Here is a 22,385-nt window from a genome sequence, read left to right as displayed (position 1 = left end):
GAAAGAAATCCTAATCGCACTCCAGGATTTATTCAGTTGGCCAAATGATGGCCTTATCTAGTGACATAAATACAATCAAACTGAAAGTATTCCTACCAATAAGCATCCAGCTCTGGCCTCTGATGTTTCTCTTCATGGCCCTTGTTCCTAGTTTATTAACCACTAATATACTTAAAGCAATAAAATTAAAGACCAACATTTTCCCAGTCTGCATGCCTTACTCTTCACAGTGTGCTGGATGAGCCTTCTCTCTGAAGTCAAGCACTGGATAAACCACGCCAGAATGAACTGCAGATATCACTCCAAGGACAATGTCTCCATCTTTGGAGAAGGGTGTCATCTTCTGCAGCTCCAGCTTGCATCCTGGAGTTGTGGCTTCTGCTATCAGAAGACTGAGCAGAGTAAGTGTCAGCCAACGAAAAATTCTCATTACCTCGTTCTCTTTCACTAAGCCTCTGCTTTCAACAGTACTACATGAGAAGTAAAGGGGATACAATAGAGGAACAAGGGAAACAAGTCAAAATAAAGCCAAGGGGAACATAGGCAGAGTGAAAAGTAAAGATAAGAGACCAGGAAACTCAGCAAAAATAAATCAAAGAGAATAAAATATATGAATAAATAGATAAGGAAATTAATTATAGAAGTTTCAAAAGCATAAAAGACCAGATAATGTACAGAGAAAAATCAAAAACTCATATTGACATCTTGATAGGAAAGACAAAGGAAAGATCAAACAACACAGTTTTAAATCTAGCGATAAGAGACCATGAGAAGCATTGTTATAGGAGAATAACTGAGTATAGAGCTGTCTATAGAGCCAATAGGTTTATATATTCTCTGACTGGAGATTTTCACTGACCCCTGTAATTCTACAGCTGCAAATAAACAAGGTGGTACACAGGTGCCTTGCTATACTCATTACATGATGAGTAGTATGAAGTTAATAATAACAGGGCTCATTGATAATCACAGCCTGCCATGTCCTCCGGGATATATGGGAGGAAGTACACCAATTTGATCTGATTTCAGATTCTCTGTTTTCTTCTTCCATTCTAGAAACTGGAAGATTAAAATATTGGTGCTCAACAAGGAACAAACCTCCTCTGAAATAGTGAAAGAGTTCAAAATAATTTCCACATATTCTTAAATTACAAAGAGGAACAAATGAATGGCTCAAAGGATTAGGCCCAAGGCTACAGAATCTTTCGCCTCGTACTGGATGAGTCTGTGCGTTCAATCCTTTCACTGCTAGGATTGGATGGTTCCCGGAACTGGCACAAGGGTATAGCCTGGGGTGAAGTTTCAAAACCATTTACGAGCATCAAACACAGTGTTAAGCATGCAAATGTATGAATAAAAGAATGTGATTTTGCTCTAACTTGTCTGTGCACTACAAAAAGGCTTTCTGAGGGGGGGTGTTTCGAGTTGGGATGGGGAAGCCATTTGCATGAGCATTTTTAATTTTTGAAAGCATGCAAGTACTTCTCACACACATTTATGCCTCCTCAGGACCTGGTTAGGCCATATAGGCCAATATGAAAAAGATGTACACACGTAGATATACCAGTGAAAAGAACCAAAAACAAACAAACAAAGCATCCCTCCATCTGTGCCCCTAAATGTAGGCCTCTAAATTCACATGATCCCTAAAAATAAGTGGGCAGATAGGAGAAGTTAGTCTGGGGAGAAAAGTTTGCTGCTTAGCAGTTTTGTTTAGTGTAGGCACCTAATTTAGGTGGCCTAATCTAGGCACTCTCCCTGTATCCAGAGATCAGCCTCCTCCAATCCCCAAACCACAATCAATTTTGGCACCTAAGCTGGCTGAAAATGTTCCTAAAGTTAGGGATTTAGGGAGGAATTTTTAAAGCCCCCATTCATGGAACATCTGTAAAGTGTGAATAAGTCAAGTATTTTGATATCATCGGCTAACCGAAAATTATATTATAATGAATGTGGACTGATTGTCTTTAGGTGCAAAATGATACAAACATTAAAAAACACCATATGCTGACAGTCAGGCATTGATCCAGACCTAATAAAGTGAGCCTTAATTGCTCATTTGATGTCATTTATTATTTAATATAATTCAGTGTGCATTGGAGCTTATAAATTATCTGGGATTTCCTACTTGTGGTGACTGAATTATTTTAAAGATGAACAACATTTGCACCATCTCTGACACCAGCTGAGAATGATGTAGACTTACAATGTCCCCTACCATTTAGAATACCTATGCATGAGGAGCAATGGTTGGTCGACAGCACAGGAAATGCTGAGCCACATGGCAAGGTCTTTTCAGATAACAGTTCAATGTGTCCAATATGCCAATGAATCTGTGGCCTAATCCTCTATGGGCTCTGCCAGATAGTGTTTGACTGATATTTGTGCTGAAGTCTCCTATAGTGGGGAGGATAATCTCTGCTGCCATCTGCAGTAACAATGGCCTGTACATGAGAGAATATTTTACTGTGCCCATGGGGGTGGGAAGGGGTGAATAAAGGTAGGGGAGGAAGTGTTAGCTCACAGTTTGCTGCTCTGGCTGACACTATTGTAAGGGGCAACCTACTTTTTTCCTTTACTGCATTCCCACTCTCCTTCTGTCTCTGGCCCTCCCCTTCCTTCAACTTAGCCAAAAAACTTTCCTTCTACTGAAAAAGCGTTACTTTTGATTAAAAAAAATAAAATAGAATTCCTTGTTGATCCAAGCAGATTCCATCTGGGATAGGCTAGATTTAAAAAATGCTTACCCTTGATGAGTCCTACTTCCTGACTTCTTACTGCCCTTTCTACCCCAGCTCCATGAGGTATAGGGTCAAATAACATCACCAGTTGCTAGTAGCTTGGGGAGAAACAAACTGCACTTTTTTTTTTGTCCTACAGAATTGAAATGGAAATGAATGCAAACAAAAATGTTCATTAAAATTTGGAGGAACTGTCCAAATGTATTCACTGAGTGGACCAAAATGAATACACCTTCATATTCTTTATTCATTTTAAACAAATGTGCATCCTTACCATATATTTCTTTGTGTTTGTTGACCATTATTTCCATGCAGTCTTAGACATGAAGGCTCTGTATCCTTGTACCCATCCCCAGAGCCATCTACATCTAAAGGAGCTGAAATGGATCACTAAGATTGTTTCTGGCATTTCAGCCACTTTGCTCATCATCAAAAGGTAAGTTATAGAATAGACTAAAAAAATGTTTTCATGAAGTCCAAATGTTTTCATGAAGTCCAAAAACAGAAACAAAAACAGAAACAAAAAGTGCATATTGTCATATTGGGAATTCCAGGTTTGACACACTATATGATACCTCAGTTGATTAACCATATTTATAAGAGAACCCTCCTGACTTTTTGATATTCAGCATATTTATTTGAGCCATCTAGTCCAAGAGATGAAAAGGTTCTTGTCCATTGTGCCAATCCAATAGACCTTTCAGTTCTGCCATGTAGCACAGAATTTATATCCGTGTTGCATTTCTCCCTACTAAGTTATCCTTGGTGTTCATCTCTGGATGTAGAAAAATAATGTAACACTTATTATTATTATTATTTATTTCTTTTATATACCGACATTCAATCGAGATATCACATCGGTTTCCAGATAACCAAGAGAATAGGGCGTAGTCCGCCCTATTTTACATTATAACATGGTAACCAAAAAACAATTATAACATATTATAACAGTAGTACTTGGGGAGAAAGATTAACAGAAGCAGTCCTGCACCAGAGGATAGGATGGCAAAGTTCTCCACTGCAACCATGTACTTCCCTTGTGTTCTGAGATAAGCAGGAATGAAAGACAGCCAGACGCTCACAAAGACCAGCATGCTGAAGGTGATAAACTTGGCCTCATTGAAGCTGTCAGGCAACTTCCTAGCCAGGAAGGCCACAATGAAGCTAATGATGGCCAGGAAACCCATATATCCTAACATGCTGTAGAAGAGTAATGTCAACCCATCATTGCATTCAACAATTATCTTCTCTCTTTCAGTTCTGGTGTTGTTCTCTGGAAAGGGAGGGTGGCTTGGATGAGGAAACAGAAAAGGACAATAAGAAGGGTATCTTTGGCCCCATCCATTTTCTGAGGTGATTGTGAGGGTTGACAGCTTTAAAGGCAATGACCACCGTAACAGTTTTTGCCAATATACAAGAGACACTGATGTTAAAGATGAGACCAAAGGAAGGCTGACGAAACATGCAGGTAAGCTTAATGGGTAAGTCAACAAATGTTAAAGAGCAGAGGAAACAGAGAGCAAGGGAACAGAGGAGGCGATAGCTAAGACCCTGGTTGTTGGTTCTCACAATTGGCGTGTCTTGGAACTGGAAGAAGATGAAAAGGATGAGGACCGTAGCCAAGGATAGGCTAATAGCAACAGCAGTCAAAGCTGCTCCAAGAGGTTCCTGGTAGGACAGAAATTCAATGTCTTTTGGAAGGCACTTATCACGACTCTCAATGGGTAAGTGGTCTTCTGGACATTTCCAACATTCAGTTGTATCTGAAGCAGAGGAGAAACACAAGTCACTGCTCCAAACTAAAGACACAATCTGTCCATCTGTGCTATAACTGTAAAAGGCTTAAGAAATTTCACATAATTAGTAAACATTATTCTTGGAATCTGGTAAACTGTTTGAGGTCCATAGTGAAAGGCATTTAGCTGGATAACTTTTGAGTTATAAGGCTAAATACTGACTTTTGAATATTTTGAGCACTTAGCCAGCTAAAGTTTATCCGGATAATATTGGGGCATTCTGGAGGACATTCTGGGAGAAGTTAACATAGCTGAATATTTTATCCAGCTAACGTTAATATTCAAAATTAGATGGATAACTTATCCCTCTATCTCTGGTTGTGCTGGTGAGCTGTCCTAAAGATAGCCAGAAAAACTTATCCAGCTAATTTAAGATAGCCAACTATATTCAATAGTGTGTCTACACCATTGGATATAATGTACCTGCCAATTTAGGGGGTTGTTTATCAAAGTGCTATATGGGGTTTTCGCAAATTTATTTATTTTATTTATTTATTTAGTGATTTTTATATACCCAAATGAAAGCACCATAACGCATGGTGCAATGCAAATGAGAAAAATAGGAGGAGTTTGGGGCATGATTTGTATCCATGGGCTGTGCTCATAGTTTTGCAAAGCCATATCGCACAGCTTTAACTACACCTTTTTCATTTGCATAAATGCCCTCATCCTAGGTAGGTATTTATATCTCTACAGGAGGCCCACCTAGAAGCTCGAGATGAGGTTTAGGTATTAGTGTAGGGGTTAGGGGCCACTTTGACATTCAAAGTGATACGTACAAACAGAACAGTGCTCTCTTGTGAAGATTGGATGACCTTTGGAGTGAGTAAACTCACCCAAAGATGAGATTTGTGCAATGTTCTCTCAACCTAGCTTGATGTTACCCAGGTAGAGAGTCCATCAAGCTAGGTTGAGAGAACATTGCACAAATCTCATCTTTGGGTGAGTTTCCTCTCTCCGAAGGTCATCAAATCCTCACAAGAGAGCACTGTTCTGTTCATACGTCTCATTTTGAATGTCAAAGTGGCCCCTAACCATTACACACCTAAACAAACTGCCTATTACCATAAAACACACCCCTTTTCCTATCCCATGCGATATTTAGTGCATTTTGATAAATCCAGGCCTTAGCTATTTACGTTTATCTGACTAAGGGGGTCATTTTCTAACCGTATCGCACGTGAAAAGTCCCTATTCGTGTGCACTGGATGGCCGGCTCCATGACGTGGGCCATCCAGTGCTCCTACCATGTGACAGGGGCCGGCCAATGGCACGGATACCCTGTCACATGGTAAGGGCAAAGGGCCATCGGCGCCATTTTGATTAGTGGCAGCCGACGGCCTGGGAGCGGGAGATTGCTCCCGGGACCCCCACTGGACCACCAGGTACCTGTAAAACGTTTTTGAGGGGGTCGGGAGGGTGGGGGAAGCTAAAGGATTTGTTTTAAAGGGTCAGGGTGGGTTTAGGGGTTATTTTTGTGTGCCGTTTTTCCCACCCTCTCCCAAAACGATAAGAGAACCCCCTCGAACAATATTGTGGGGTTTTCCTATCATTTTGGGGGAGCCCCCGATTTCTGACGATTTTGAAAATATCGTACGATATTTTCAATCGTCCGAAGCCTGATTCACATCCCTAATCTATATGGAAGACATCGGCTTGATTCTGAACCCCAGAATCTACTATACGTGTTAAAGGAAGGAATCATGGTATCTACCGATGGTGAAGCAAAGGAACAAACATTAGATGGCATGCACAAACTGAAAATAATCCACAAACTTGGATATTGGCTTAAGAACCTAGCAGATGCTTACAACAATGGAGTGGCACGGGGATTTCTCCAAACTCTCGTGTACCTTAGGGAGCAATAAAACATCAAACACTCCTTTTTCATCTTTCCTTACCACCCACTATAACTTCCGCTGACCAACTAATTTGCATTTTACTTTTTTCAAGATGGGTTGGCCCCCTATGCACTATTTTAAGAAAGCATTGGGGTATTCTCTCTCTTCGCCCAGTTTTTCCTACCATACCATGATTTGCTCTCAGAATGGGTCACAATTTGAGGGATTGCATGACCTCATCCACTATTGTTTCTATCTCATACTAACATCACCTTTGATGAGCATAAACCATGTGGTTCCTGTTGGGCATGCCCACTATCCCTCTCACTTATTACCTTTGAACATCCATTGACTCACAAATGTTATCAGTTAAATCTGTCTACTGATTGTAATTCAAAGGGTGTTGTGTATGTGATCTTATGGCCCTGTCCATGCCTGTACTTTGGAAAAACGATATGGGCTTTAAAAACTCATATCTTGGAACATTGTAGCTGTGTGTCTATGTTGCTCCCGGCATTGAGGCTCCTTTGGTGTCTCATTGGCAAGAGTACAATCAGGAGGTACAAAACTTACATTTTTTTGTAATCAAACAGGTGCTTCACTGACCAAGAGGGGGTGATTTTGATAAGTTGCTTCTCCAAAAAGAGCAGCAATGGATTTTTAGTTTGCAAACACTATTTCCTCAGGATCACAATCAATTGAATGGACTCCGTTTTTCTGATGTTATTCTGATTTTTTGTTTATAATCTGGTCACAGTGTGTTTTTTTTATTGGCTGGGAACAGCCAGCAGGGACTGATTGTCCTAATCATGTGATCAGTTCCTGATTCTTGATGGTTTATATCCATCTGTGGTAGAGGCATCCTTGTCACAGTATCATTCTGCTATGTTGAGTTTGAATTTGAGATAATTCCCTACAAGGCTCTGGTTCATTGTTTATGATGTCTTCCTGTAAGGGGTTTGAAATATATTATAACTATTTTTAAGCAATTCATTGTAATTTTCTGTTTGTGTTTATAGTGATTTATCTCTTCTGAAGTAGCACTCTGTGGGAAACATGGACATGTCGGGCGATATACTTATATATAGACCTTTTATGTTTTTAAACTGTTCACCAAATTGATACTCCGGTAGAATAAAGCTTGTTATGCAAATGACTTCTGTGTCTAAAGCTTTTCTATACTGCTAGTATATAGATATTTAATTGCACACCATCTCACTCTTGTTCCTTTATTTGACTGTTTTGTGAGATGGGCTCCCTTGTCCACCTCTATGCTGTGGATATACCAATGGTGTACAATTGTACTCTTTGAAGGCTGCAACTCAGCTGGGTTTTCATAATTTCCACAATAAATATGAAAGAGATCTATTTGTATAGAATAGAGGCAGAACATGTAAATAGATGTCATTCATATTTATTCTGGAAATTCTGCAAACCACATGGGTTTAAGCCCTAGAGGACCTCTATGTTATACACCTCTGGTGTATGCACACCATGATCTAAATACAAGCACATTCTGTAAGAGATCACTAACTCCCGTAATCCCAATCAATGACTGTGGCACCTTGCATATGAAAGGAGGTGGATATGTAGGGTTCATCTACACTGGCAGCTCAGGTGGAGGAAGGATAGTCAGATGGCTATCTTGAACATAGGAGGTACTTATGGATGGGTTCCAAAGAAATATTTTAAGTGGGCAACTGGGGTCACCTACAAGCCTCATACTATCAGAGACAAGCTGAACTAGACCATTTCTTGCTCAATGACAACTATGGATCTTGAATTGTTCAGCTTTTCTCACATAAACTTGAAATACAAGTCCAAGTATGCCCTGGGAGAAAATCCAGGAGTGGCTCATTGGCAAACCTAGTAATTATGAAAAAAAGTTATTCCAATAAAATCTATCTTCACTAAAGGAATTCAAATAAATTGTTGTCCACAGGTTGTAAGACTAATTTATCATTGGAAAAGACTTTAGATAATTGTAGTTATGCCTAAATTAAAGTCAAACGGCTCTATCCATTAAATCATCAGTATGAGTATTGTGTGCAGTTCTGATTCCCCAACTCATTTAAGGCATAGGAGAACTAGAAAAGTGGAGAGAAGAGTGACAAATAATAAAGGGAATGGAATGGTTCTCCTATGATGCCAATGGATAGTGCTTATAAAACAAATTAGAAAAAGTATATTTCACTCAGCATACAATTAAACTGGAATTTGTTGCCAGAGGATGTGGTAAAAGCAGTTAGCATAGGTAGGTTTATAAAAAGGGTTTGGACAAGTTTCTGGAGGAAAAATCCATAAACCATTATTATCCATGTAGACTTCGGGAAGCCACTGCTTATCCCTGGATATGAGCAAGTTGGAATGGAACTATTCTTTGAGATCCTACCTGGTATTTGTGACTTGGATTGGCCATTGTCTGAGACAGGATAACTGAGAATGATTAATCTGGTCAGACCCAGTCTGGCATTTATTATGTTCTTATGATAAGAAAAACCTTCAGGTTAAGTATATACATTAATATCTACTAATGAAGTTGATTCAAAACAGTAAAACTCATACATTGTGTATGTATCAAGTGCAGCCTTGTAACAAGTCCTTATCTGTTGTGTAAACAGGATGAAAGGCTAAAGTCGCTCAAACCAAGGATTTGTCTAACACTGAGGAAAGACAACATGGATTTGGCCCAGAGTCTGCTTGAGGGCAAAAATCTAAAAATGGAAAACATCAAGTCAAAAAACCTTTAAACAAATATCGACAAAAATACTTTTGATAAATACATAGACTTACCATGCCACCCGATCAGCAATCAAGCTAACGGTATCTGAATACCAACCAAAAATGATGTTCCTTGGCAAAGAGACTCATGCAAAACAGATGATTAAATAACAAACTTCAGCCAATCACAGCCCTCAGAGCTATTTAAACCTTTAACCAATCATGCTATAGAATTTGTTTAACCAATCAAATTTAAAATTTTTAAAATAAGAAAACTCTGTTATGGTTTCAAGGTGTTTGAGTGGATTCTTGGGTACTGTGGCAGATGACCACGCCCATGGGGAGGAGCCCCATGGGGAGCCACAGTACTGGGCTAGATTCAGGATGCACAAACACAGAGTTTATCTTTTATTGTACAGCTGATGTATACCACCAGAGGTGGCAGTAGTGAGGTGATTGTTATGATATTGAGGTGTTTGGTGGATTCTCAGGGGCAACAGTGATGTTATCACCTACGGGGAGGAGCCCCGTAGGAAGACTGATGCACCGGACTAGACTCAATAGCACAAACACAGAGATAGTTTCTTTTATTGTACAGCTAGGATGACCACCAGAGGTGGAAATAGAGAGCAGATTAGCTGGTAGCAGTCTGTAATCCTTGGCGAGGGAGACCCGTCCCACAATGGTAATTTTCTCCAATTAGTCTTAAATGTGCTACTTGCTAACTTCGGCCTGGATTTTCTAAGGTTGCAGACCTTAGAGAATCCGGCAGTAATGGGGGGTGCGGGGGGGGGGGGGGGGGGGGCCTGTGAAAGCGCCATCATAAAACGTGGTGCTATTGGGCGCACTACTGGCAGCGAAAAATGTTCTTACCTTTTCACAGCCAGCGATCCTTCCACCGCATTTGCCCCGACGACGCCCCGACGCCTCCTCTTCCGGGGCCGATTCCGCCCCGAGCTAGCTATCGCACACAAAAAAAGGGACTATTTGCGTGCGATACACTATGAAAATGACACCTTTCACGTGCAAATTTCTGGTTAAAGTTCCACAAACCAATGTATCGCCCATGCCCCACCGCTTTTCGAGAAGTTTCAAGATGAGCATGCAGTGGCATTTATGCGTGTATCCAGACGGTTTTTAAAATCCACTCAGAGCATGTAAGCCCAACATACTCGTGCATCATCTAATTTATTGCTTTTACATTTTTTATTAATTATTATTTTTGTATTTATTTTTGTATTTAATTTTAATAGTAACTTTTTAATATGGGTTTTCTATTTCTTATGTATTTCTTATTTAACTTTTTGCATGCCTTTTTAATATGTTTTATTATATATTATTATTATAATTATTATTTATAAACTCCATTGATGATTTTGAATGGTTCACACACATATCCATATACTTTTTTCATGTATCCTAACTCCAGAAACTTGGATTCTTATCCTTGTGGCACTTATGTGCACCCTTATGATGGGATTCAAGTGTTTCTGCTTGGTGAGTTTGTTTTTTTTTGCTCTCACTTAGGGGGTCAATTTTCTAAAGCTAGTGCATGCAAAAAGGGACTTTTCGTGTGCAATAGCTAAAAAGGGGCGGAGTCGGGGCGGTGTCTGCCCCGGAAGAGGATGAGTCGGGGGCTGACGCCACGAAGACAGTGTGGATGGCGAAAAGGTAAGGAGCCTTTTCGCTACCAATTTTGCGCCTAATAGCACCACCTTTTACGATGGCGCTATTGGGTATGAAAGTGGCAGCGATCACACCGCGGAGATGCGATCGCTGCCGACTATCGCCGGCCCTGCCCCCCGCTTTTCCCCCTGCCCCCCTGTACCACGCGATTCACGCCGCTGCGGTACTTTAGAAAATCTAGGCCTTAGTTTAGCAAGGTAGGTCAGAAATTCTTGTTTTGGGCATTTGCTATATTTTATTGTATATTTTAATATTATTTTTAAATTATTTACATAATTTTTATTGCTTATAGAACCACAAGGATTATACTGTATACTATTTTCTTAAGACTATTCAGTTCTCGTTCTCTTTACTAATGCAAAATTGACTCATCTAATATCTGTTATATATTTCTTCTGTGCTGCCTTGTTTAAAGGTGAATTTTAAAAGCCTGGCACGTGCCAGAACTGGGAGATACGTGTACGTTGGCCCAGCTCGCGCCGAGAAAATTGGAAAAACCACACTCATATGCGTGCGCTTGCCGCTACCGCACAAATGAAAAGTTGTGAAAAAGAGGCGAGGCAAGGCTAAGGTCTGGGTGAGGCATGGGCGTTCCTGGATTTCACTTAGAAATGTGTGCGTAAATACTTACACACACAGGCACTTACTAGGACATCCTGTCATGTAACTTTACGTCTGCTATGGATGGCATGGAAGTCGTAAAACAAAAAAAAAAACCTAAACACATCAGCGAGGTTTTAAGGGTCGGGGCTAACAGGGGAGAAGAAGGCTATTAAACCTGGGGGTTTGAAAGTCTATGCTTTACATGGATGAATTGGGAATGAACTGGTAAAACTGGGAATGGTGTTGGCGTGCTTCTTTTAAAATCCCCCCACTTACGCGGTAGAAGTGGCATTTGGTCGCATAGGCATGCGTCCACTTCAAACTGCATGCCCATGTGCATGTGATCAGCTTCTTTTATAACACGCATACATTTACGCCCGTACATTATAAAATGGCCGCGTCCCTGAGCACGGGCTAAATAATGCATGCACATGTGTGCTCGCACACCTGTTTAAAAGTTACCATTTTAATGTTTACATTTTTTATGAGGTTTTTGGATTGTTTGTACCTGCTTTCTTAAAAGGCACCATATCATAAATGTAGCTTATCAGGATAAGGCAAAAAGAGTATTTATTTCTCTTACACACAGATATATGTTTTCCTAATCAAAGGAGCCACTTAAGGCCCAGATTTTCAAAGGCCCATGCACATAAATTTCGGGGTTTACCCGTGTGGCTGGGCCTTGCGCACACTGCGTGCATTTTTGGAAGGGCCCGGCCGTGCGCGTACACCCTGTTACACGCCGAAGTGCTGGGCCTCTCTCAAGGGGCGGGCCAGGGGCATGGTCTGGGTGCAGGGGGCAGGCCGGGACAGTGCCATTCAACGCTGTCCTGGGAAAGCGTGTGCCGGTAGCTGGCCAGCGTGCAGAATCTGCTGCTGCTCCAGAGGGGACGAGGAGGAGAAGGGAAGAGGGAGGAAGGTTAGATAGGGAGGTGGGGAAGTTCCCTCCCTGTCCGCTCCTTAATTGGAGTGGACTGGGAGGGAACTGGGGGAGGCCCGATTGTGTCACCGCACATATTTTGTGAAAATTCCCCCCCTGCGCGTGCAGCCCATACATGCGCGCATGGATTTTAAAATCCGGGGCGCATGATGCACGGCCATTGGATTTTTTATAACATGCACATGCCGGGAAGCGCTCTCGCGTTTTAATATCACCCTTCTAGAGAATAGTATATAACAGAGAAAAGTAAATCAGCTGTAGCTAAGCTTTTATACAGTTATATAGAGGCTCCGGCCCCGCCCCCACCCTGGCCCACCCCCGCCCATGCCCCGCCCATGCCCCGCCCATGCTTCGCCCTTTTTTTCAAGCCCTGGGACTTACACACGTGCCGGGGCTTTACGCGCGCCGCCGGGCCTTTTGAAAATAGGCCCGGCATGCGTAACCCCCCTACGCGCGTAAATCCTACAGGATTTTCACGTATAGGTCTTTGAAAATCTGCCCCATTTTAAGTAGCTTTCTGTATAATACATATATTTATTTATTTGTTTTTTATTTTTATATACCGATGTTCCTGTATAGAATACATATCGCACCGGTTTACAGAGAGCTGAACTGTCGCCCCAGGAGGCGACAGTTATATATATTATATATATATAATATATATAACTGTATAATATATATATATATATTATATATATATATATTATATATATATATATCATATATAGTATAGTATATTCATTCTAGGCTTTAAATGAAATAAAAATGGTGTGTGGGTACCTGAAATATTTAAAATAAAATACATTAAATAATAAAACATTGACCCTGGCTTCATCTCAGAACACATTTCGCTCTGTGATTTACCAAATGAGTATCACCAAAACAGGAAAGCCCTTATCAGGGTATATAACTACAGTACTCCCAACAAGATTCTGTACCAAAATCTTTAAAATCCTGCATCTTTGAGTGAGAGATTATTTATAGCAGTTTAAAATAATTATTCTTAAAACACAGTGACTATTCTGATTCATTTGACTAACAAAGTAAGCAGTATTTTACAGACAATCAAAATATTGTGGTCAGAACTCTTATTTTTCCATGGAGCAGTTTCTGGGCATATCACTTTGACTCTATTTCCGTGTTATATTTCTCCCTACTAAGTGATCCTTCGTGTTCATCTCTGGTCTTATGAGAATAATGTAACACTTAGGGAGAAAGATTAGGAAGAGTAACCCTGCACCAGAGGACAGGATGGCGAAGATCTCCACTGCAACCATGTACTTCCCCTGTGTGCTGAGATATGCGGGAATGAAAGACAGCCAGACGCTCACAAAGACCAGCATGCTGAAGGTGATAAACTTGGCCTCATTGAAGCTGTCAGGCAATGTCCTGGCCAGGAAGGCCACAATGAAGCTAATGATGGCCAGGAAGCCCATATAACCCAGCATACAGTAGAAGAGTATGGTCAACCCATCATTGCACTCAACGATTATCTTCCCACTTTCAGATCTGGTGTTGTTCTCAGGAAAGGAAGGGTGGCTAGAAATCCAATACGTACAAATAAACAGCTGAATGAGGGAACAGAAAACAACAAGAAGAGTGGGTATCTTTGGCCCAACCCATTTTCGGAGCTGATTGTGTGGGTTGACAGCATTGAAGGCAATTACAACCGTGAAAGTTTTTGCCAATATACAAGAGATGCTGATTGTAAAGATTAGGCCAAATGCAGGCTGTCGTATCATGCAGGTGAGTCTCATGGGAAAGCCAATAAATGTTAAGGAACAGAGGAAACAGAGCATGAGGGTGCAAAGAAGGAGATAGCTGAGGCTCCTGTTGTTGGCTCTCACAATCGGCGTGTCCTTGAACCAGAAGAAGATTGTGAGGATGAGGATAGTGGCCAAGGACAGAATGATGGCAACTGCTGCCAAGGCTGCCCCCAGGGTGTCCTGATAGGACAAGAATTCAATGATTTTTGGAAGGCACTTATCTCGACTTTCATTGGGTCGATGGTCTTCTGGGCACTTCAAACACTTGGTTGTATCTAAAATGAAAGAAGAATTCCAGTCAGAAGCGTAAAATATGAACACAAATTTTTCACCTATTTTATAACTTTAAAATATTCAATAGGTATTTTCCAACAGTATATATCTCTGAAAGGTTGTAAATAAATAATTTCTAACTTGAGTCAGGGACGGTAAATTTCAAACCCATGCATGGGCGCACATGTGCACGTGTTCATCAGCCTGCACCCAGAGACGCGGCCATTTTATAACATATGACATAAGACATATAACAAGTCTTGATCCCCCTGTTCATTGTAATGCATCCTTGTGCAAAGTTTATTGTTCAAATGTAAACCGAGGTGATTTGTAACTTGTTTACAAGAATATCGGTATAGAAAAATGCCAAATAAATAAATAAATATGCACGCATGTTATAAAATAGCCTGGCTGCACGCATGTACACATGCAAGTGCAGGCAAATGCTGCTTCTATCTTGTAAATTTGGGGATTTTAAAAGGGGCAAACACCAAAGCCATTCCCAGGTTTACCAGTTTGAAACCAGTGCACCCAGTTTAGAGATAGTCCTCCAGCCTCACTGGTTTGATAGTCGTCAGTCTCCCCAGTTAGCTCCGACCTTTAAAATGCTGCAGATCTGCCATAGCATAAGTAACTTTATATGCAAAGGGACCTTGGCACGCATTAGGCTGTGTAAGTATTTACGCGTTTATCTCAGGTTCATGACCCAAAATGCCCACGTCCTGCCCAGACCACACCCACACCCAGTCCTTTTTGAAAAATTTTGATATGTGCGCTCTGCGGCATTAACGAGTGTATCCAGGCCGCTTTTAAAATCCACTTGGCGTGCATGAGCCCAACATTTTCACATATCCCCCAATTGATGCATGTGCCAGGCTTTTAAAATTCACCTTTAAGAACTCATCAAATTAAGATACAGACAGAAGCCCAGCAGGTGAGATGGAGGCTATCCAGTCTTTTGTACTGACTGCCACATGTATGATTATTTACCTGTTGGGAAGTTGTATTTGTGCACCCAGTGCATGAAACTCCTGGCTCTCATAGAATGAGTCCGATCTCTGGAGGCTAGAGTGACAAACCTGGAGGAACTGAGGCAGACAGAGAAGTACATAAGAACATAAGACTTGCCATACCAGATTAGACCAAAGGTCCATCAAGCCCAGTATCCTCTTTCCAACAGTGTCCAATCCAGGTCACAAGTACCTGGCAGGATCCCAAGGGGTAGAGAGATTCCAAGCTGCTTATCTCAGGGATAAGCAGTGGATTTCTGCAACTCTACCTTAATAAGATTTTATGGACATTTCCTCCAGGATCTTGTCCAAACCTTTTTTAAACGCATCTACACTAAGGGGCAGATTTTCAAAGGGGTATGCGTGTAAGATACGCGTGTACCCCCCGAAAACCTGCCCCAAGCTCCCCCTGCATGCGCCAAGCCTATGTTGCATAGGCTGCCGGCGCGCGCAAAGCCTCGGGACGCGCGTAAGCCCCGGGACTTTCCTGGGGGGCGTGTCGGGGGCGTGTCGCAGCCGGCACATCATCAGGGGCGTTCCGGAGGTGGGGCCGTGGGCGTGATTCTAGCCCGGAGGCGTGGCTGTGGCCTCCGGACCAGCCCCCGGACCGGAACATGGTGCTCCGGCAGCCGGCCCGGCGTGCGCAAGTTACGCCTGCCTCGGGCAGGTGTAACTTTTCGAACAAAGGTAGGAGGGGTTTAGAAAGGGCTGGGGGGGTGGGTTAGGTAGGGGAAGGGAGGGGAAGGTGCGGGGGGGGGGTGGAAGGAAAGTTCCGGAGGGAATGGAGGCAGGCTGCGCAGCTCGGCGTGTGCGCAGGCTGCCAATTTTGCGCAGCCTTGCACGCGCCAACCCCGGATTTTAAAAGATATGCGCGGCTACGCGCTTATCTATTAAAATCCGGCTTACTTTTGTTTGTGCTGGTCGTGCAAACAAAAGTACGCGCGGGCGTAGTTTTTTAAAATCTGGCCCTAACAGTTTTCACCACATCCTTTGGCAACAAATTCCAAAGCTTAATTATGTGTTGAGTGAAAAAATATTTTCTCTAAGTTTTAAATGTAGAATTTAGTAACTTCATTGTGGGTCCCCTGGTCTTTGTACTCTTTGAAAGAGTAAACAACTGATTAAAGTTTACACATTCCACTCCACTCATTATAAAATAGACTGCTAGCATATCTACCCTCAGTTGTCTCTTCTCCAAGCTGAAGAGTCCTAACCTCTTTAGCCTTTCCTCATAGAGGTGCCGTTCCATCCCCTTTATCATCTTGGCCACCCTTCTCTGTACCTTTTCTAATTCTGCTATATCTTTTTTGAGATGTGGTGACCAGAACTGCACACCTTACTCAAGATGAGGTTGCAACATGCAGCGATACAGAAGCATTATGTTATTCTCTGTTTTATTCTCCATTTCTTTCCTAATAATTCCAAGCATTCAGTTTGATTTGTTGGCTACTGCTGCACACTGAGCAGAAAATGTCAACGTATTTTCAATGATGACGCCTAGATCCTTTTCCTGAGTGGTGATTCTTAATGTGGAACCTTGCATTGTGTAGCTATAATTTGGGATGTTCTTCCCTAACTGCATCACTTTGCACTTGTCCACATTAAATTTCATTCCTCATTTGAATGCACAGTCTCCTAGTTTTCCATGACCTCCTTCACTGACTTATTATTGTATATTTATTTATTTAACCTTATTTTATTTTTACTTATACTTATTTTAAATTGCACAGGTGGAGATTTACAGTCTTCTGCCTAATCAAATCTTCGTTCTCTAAATGCCTCACTTGTTAACAGTTGCTAATTCTTCCTCAGTTGTATCTTCTGTTTTCCCAGTTCTATGTAACCCGGTTCCATGTAATGCTTGTTGCAATTTTGTGTTACACTGTAAACTGATATGATATGTATCTTGCCAAATGAATGTCGGTATAGAAAAGTTCAAAATAAATAATAAATAAATAAATAAATAAATAAATAAATAAATAGTTTTGCAAGATCCTCTTGCAACTTTTCACAAGCCTCTTGTCATTTAACAACTTTGAATAATTTTGAGTCATCGGCAGATTTGATCGCCTTACTCATTGTTTCCATTTCCAGGTCATTTATAAATATATTAAAAAGCAGTAGTCTCAGAACGGATTGCTGGGGCACTCCACTATTCACCTTACACCCTTGGAAAAATGTATCATCTAGCCCTATTCTCTGATTCTATCTTTTAACAAGTTCACAATCTACAATAAGACACTACCCCAAATCCCATGACTTTATAATTTCCTAAGAAGTCTCTCATGAGGGACTTGGTCAAATGCTTTTTGGAAATCCAGATATACTATATGAATGGGCTCATCTTTCTCCATGTGTTTATTTTCATCCTTAAAAAAATTTGGCAGATTAGTGAGGCAATACTTCCCTTGTCTAAATCTATGTTGGCTTCGTCCCATTAAACTATTTATATGTTCATCAATTTGGTTATTTATGATAGTTTCTACTAGGGATGTGAATCGTTTTTTGACGATTTAAAAAAATCGTCAGATAATTTTTAAATCGTCAAAAATCGTTAGAGTCGCGATACAATAGAAATTCCCCCGATTTATCGTGAAAAATCGTAAATCGGGGGAGGGCGGGAAAACCGGCACACCAAAACAACCCCTAAACCCACCCCGACCCTTTAAAACAAATCCCCCACCCTCCTGAACCCCCCCAAAATGTTTTAAATTACCTGGTGGTCCAGTGGGGGGGTCCCTGGAGCGATATCCCACTCTCGGGCCATTGGCGCCATTTTGGCTGCCACTAATATAAATGGCGCCGATGGCCTGATAAAAAAAACCCCACCCGACCCTTTAAAATTACCCCCTTAGCCTCCCCCACTCTCCCGACCCCCCCCCCCCAAAAAAAAACTTTTTACACATACCTGGTGGTCCAGGGGGGCCACGGGCAGCGATCTCCCGTTCCCAGGCCATCAGCTGCGATAAAAAAAATGGCACCGATGGACCTTTGCCCTTACCATGTGACAGGGCAAAGGTAGCGCCGGCGCCATTTTGAATATTGGCAATACGGCCGGAGTGCAGGAGATCGATCCTGGACCCCTGCTGGACCCCCAGGAACATTTGGCCAGCTTGGGGGGGCCTCCTGACCCCCACAAGACTTGCCAAAAGTCCAGTGGGGGTCCGGGAGCGACCTCCTGCACTCAGGTCGTATTGCCAGTATTCAAAATGGTGCCGGCCCTACCTTTCCCCTCACTATGTCATAGATGCCGACGGTCTGCCCCTGTGACATTGTGAGGGCAAAGGTAGCGCCGGCGCCATTTTGAATACTGGCAATACGGCCCGAGTGCAGGAGGTCGCTCCCGGACCCCCGCTGGACTTTTGGCAAGTCTTGTGGGGGTCAGGAGGCCCCCCCCAAGCTGGTCAAAAGTCCCTGGGGGTCCAGCGGGGGTCCGGGAGCGATCTCCTGCACTCGGGCCGTATTACCAATATTCAAAATGGCGCCGGCGCTACCTTTGCCCTGTCACATGGTAAGGGCAAAGGGCCATTGGCGCCATTTTTTTAGCGCAGCTGATGGCCTGGGAACGGGAGATCGCTGCCACGGCCCCCCTGGTCTACCAGGTGTGTGTAAAAAGTTTTGGGGGGGGTCGGGAGAGTAGGGGAGGCTAAGGGGGTAATTTTAAAGGGTCGGGTGGGGGTTTTTTTTATTGGCGCGGGCCTCACTAAAAAAAATTAGTGATGTGAATTGGAATCGGAACCGATCCCAATTCACATCTCTAACGATCAGATCCCCCCCCCCCCCCTCCCAGCCGAACCCGATCGTTAAAACGATTGGGCACACGATTCACATCCCTAGTTTCTACCATTTTGCCTGCCACAGATATTAGACTCATTGGTTGGTAATTTCCTGGTCACCCCTTGATCCCTTTTTAAAAATTGGCATTATGGAGTAAGATCCTCGATGCTGTTCTGGCCACTCCAGCCAAGCAGCAATGCGGACACCTGGGCTTGAGGGCTTCTGTGACCCCTCAAATACAGGTGGCCAGCAGCATCCCATTGAGCAATATCCTCTGCACTATTCCAGCCACTCCAGCCAGGTCGGCAGCATGGACACCCAGGCTTGGGGCCTTCTGAGAGCCCTCAAGAACATGCGGCCAACAGCTTTCCAGTCAAAAAGATCCTCGGTGCTGTTCTCGCCACTCTAGCCAGGCAGCAGCACGGACACCTGGGCTTGGGGCCTTCTGGGAGCTCTCAAGAACAAGCTGCAAGTGGCGGGCCGCTGTCAGCGTGCCAAAGCCGCACACCAAGGAATGTGCCCCTTCTCTTGTTTTTTTTTTCCTGGTGTTTTTTACCTTGATATTATGGAGAAAAAGGGGAAGGGAAAGACCAGGACCCCTACCACCATTTCAATTCGGTGATTGGTCCCTTGGACATACATTTTCCTTGTATTAATACTTCTTCTGACAGAATTTTTTATAACTCTGGGGAGGCCTTTATAAGTTCTGGAGAACCTCCCCTCCTCTTCCTCCTTCATTGATTTCTCCTAGAGAGATTACGGGCGATCTCACTTCCCCCCGAGTAGAAGTAACTTTATGAGGTTTGGATGTTAATCCTTCTGGAGATTTACATTTTATGAATGAAAGCAATAATTTTTCAATGCCTTTATTAACATCTGAATGGTCTGGATTGAATTTTCTCCTCCTGAGTCTGATCCCCCATTGGAGATTGACTCAGGAGTTGTAGTTCCTATCCCTGTTCCAGTTGCTTCAACTGAGACATCAGGTATTACTGAATCTGGTGAAAGTTTATATGAGCCTAATGTAGTCACACTTAAAGATATTTGGAATGTGATTACTCACATTGAATCTTACTTAGGCCCCACAGTGAGGCAACTATGTACTTTCTCTGCTGGAGCTTCTGCAAAGTTATCTGATTTGGACACTAAAGTTAATGAATTAACAGAAAATTCTATTTCCATTTCTGAATCTGTTAATACATTACCGTCAACTATGGTTTCTAATTTGAAAGATTGTTTGATCTTACAAAATAAGTTAGAAAGGTTGGAAAATAATATTAGGGTTAGGAATCTCCCCATATTGAATTTTCCCAAAACGCGTTTGATTTCTGCTGAGGAATTGTTTAAAAAATATATGAGGGAAATTTTACAAATCTTACTAGATGTTTCTATGTTCCTGTTGTGTTCTGCGGCCGTGGAAGGTCATGACCGTGGTCCCCTACCATGCCTGTGACGGCGACCCGCCACGGGAGCTCCGGGGGAGGTCCCTGATCCTTGCCCGTCGCTTCGGCACAGGCTCCAGTGATGGTTGCCGGGGGGCGGGGGGGGGGGGGGGAGCCGTCCCTGCTCCTCCCTCGCGGCATCCAGCAGCATTTCTCTCTGCGGAAAGAATCCAAGATGGCTGCCACCATCTTTAGGAGCGAGGCCGCGCCTCCTCCTCAGATTTAAAGGGACCTGATCCCTTTAACTACACTCAGCTGTTCCCTATGAGCCAGAGCAAAGGAAGTATAAAAGGAGGCTTCCTCTACTCATTCCTCGACTGGGCAACGTCCCATGTAGTCAGGTCTGCTTGCTTCGGTGAGTTCTTGTACTTCGGATTCTTGTTCCTGTCTTGTCTTGGTGTTCCTGGTTCCTGACTTCGGATCAGCTAGCGGTGATTCCTGGTGTGTGACTTCGGCTCGGCTAGCGGTGATTCCTGATGTTTGACTTCGGACTGGCAAGCAGTGATCCCTGGTGTGTGACTTCGGACTGGCAAGCAGTGATCCCTGGTGTGTGACTTCAGACTGGCAAGTGGCGATCCCTTGGTATACGACCTCGGACTGGTAAGCGATGACCCTCTGGCACATGACCTCGGACTACTTCTGGACCATCGTCTTCAAGGGCTCACCTAAGTCTCAGTGGCCCGGGTCCCTACGGGCTCCTCCTGGGGGGACTGCGGACTTCCAGTGGCGAAGACTCCATTCTTCTCCTTGACATAACGACTCCTCATCTGCTTCCACAGTCGCTTCAATCTCCAGTGCCGAGGGTCAGCTGGTCGCATCTTCTGTTCTGCCCTGCCACCCGATGGGACAACCTACGGATCTTCCTCCTAAGGTACACCATCCTCCCGTCGGCCCAAGGGTTCACAAGCCTGAGCATAACAGTTCCCACCTTTACAAAGGAGGTTAGACAAGAAGGTAGTTGTGGTCTCTTAACCTCTTTTGATAGTACTAATATTACGGCATTTCTTCAAGATTTATTTGAGAATATTTCAGTTAGGGCTACCTTGATGATTACTTTAATCTCAAAACAAGATAAAATTTCCTTGCAAATGTATTGTAACCTTATCCGGAAATCAGTATATTATCTCAGATCCATTGCATTTGGAGACTTTTATTGCTGAAAAGTCCGTTAATAAAACATAGGGAGAGTTTTCTAAAAAATAGGGATATACTAGCATTTAATTTAAGGTCCTTGGAATCAGCATCGTAGTGTTTCAATTATCTTTATATATTTTTACTTCTGACATGCACATGATTTTCCTTCGTTTTTCCATGTATATTGTGAAAATTCAATAAAAAAAAATTGGCATTACATTGGCAATCCTCCAATTTTAATGATTGTTTACAAATTACTAATAGCAGATCCACAATTTCATTTTTCAGTTTTTTTAGGACTCTGGAATTTTCTAGCATCTGGTCCAGGTGATTTGCTATTCTTTAGTTTGTCAATTTGCCCGTAGTACATCCTACACATACAATTTGTTTCAGTTCTGCTGAATCATCATGTTTGAATATCATTTCTGGCATGGGTATCTCTCTTATATATTCCTCAGTGTTGACCAAAGCAAAGAATTCATTTAGTATCTCTACTATGGCTTTCTTATCCCTAAGTGTGCCTTTTGCCCTCCTGATTATCTAATGGTTCAACTGACTCACTTGCATGTTTTTAAATTTGAATGTACCTGAAAATGTTTTTATTATGAGTTTTTGCTTCCACAGCAGTTTCTTTTCAAATTCTCTCTTTGCCTTC

General features: G+C 42.6%; 1 protein-coding gene across 1 annotated transcript in view; it reads right to left on the bottom strand.

Annotated features, from left to right (window-relative positions):
* Positions 1–217: 217 nt before the first annotated feature.
* The window catches only part of LOC115081082 (extracellular calcium-sensing receptor-like), a 42,543-nt gene continuing 20,375 nt past the window's right edge, over positions 218–22,385 (bottom strand). The window contains exons 6-9 of the mRNA XM_029585593.1: positions 14,176–14,369; positions 13,562–13,896; positions 3,699–3,941; positions 218–470 (exon numbers count right to left, since the gene is read on the bottom strand). Of these exons, the coding sequence (XP_029441453.1) occupies positions 218–470; positions 3,699–3,941; positions 13,562–13,896; positions 14,176–14,369 (1,025 nt within the window). The remainder of the gene's footprint in view (positions 471–3,698; positions 3,942–13,561; positions 13,897–14,175; positions 14,370–22,385) is intronic.

Source organism: Rhinatrema bivittatum, chromosome 19, assembly GCF_901001135.1.
Source record: "Rhinatrema bivittatum chromosome 19, aRhiBiv1.1, whole genome shotgun sequence".
Classification (NCBI taxonomy): domain Eukaryota; kingdom Metazoa; phylum Chordata; class Amphibia; order Gymnophiona; family Rhinatrematidae; genus Rhinatrema; species Rhinatrema bivittatum.
This window is presented reverse-complemented; position numbering and strand designations above follow the sequence as displayed.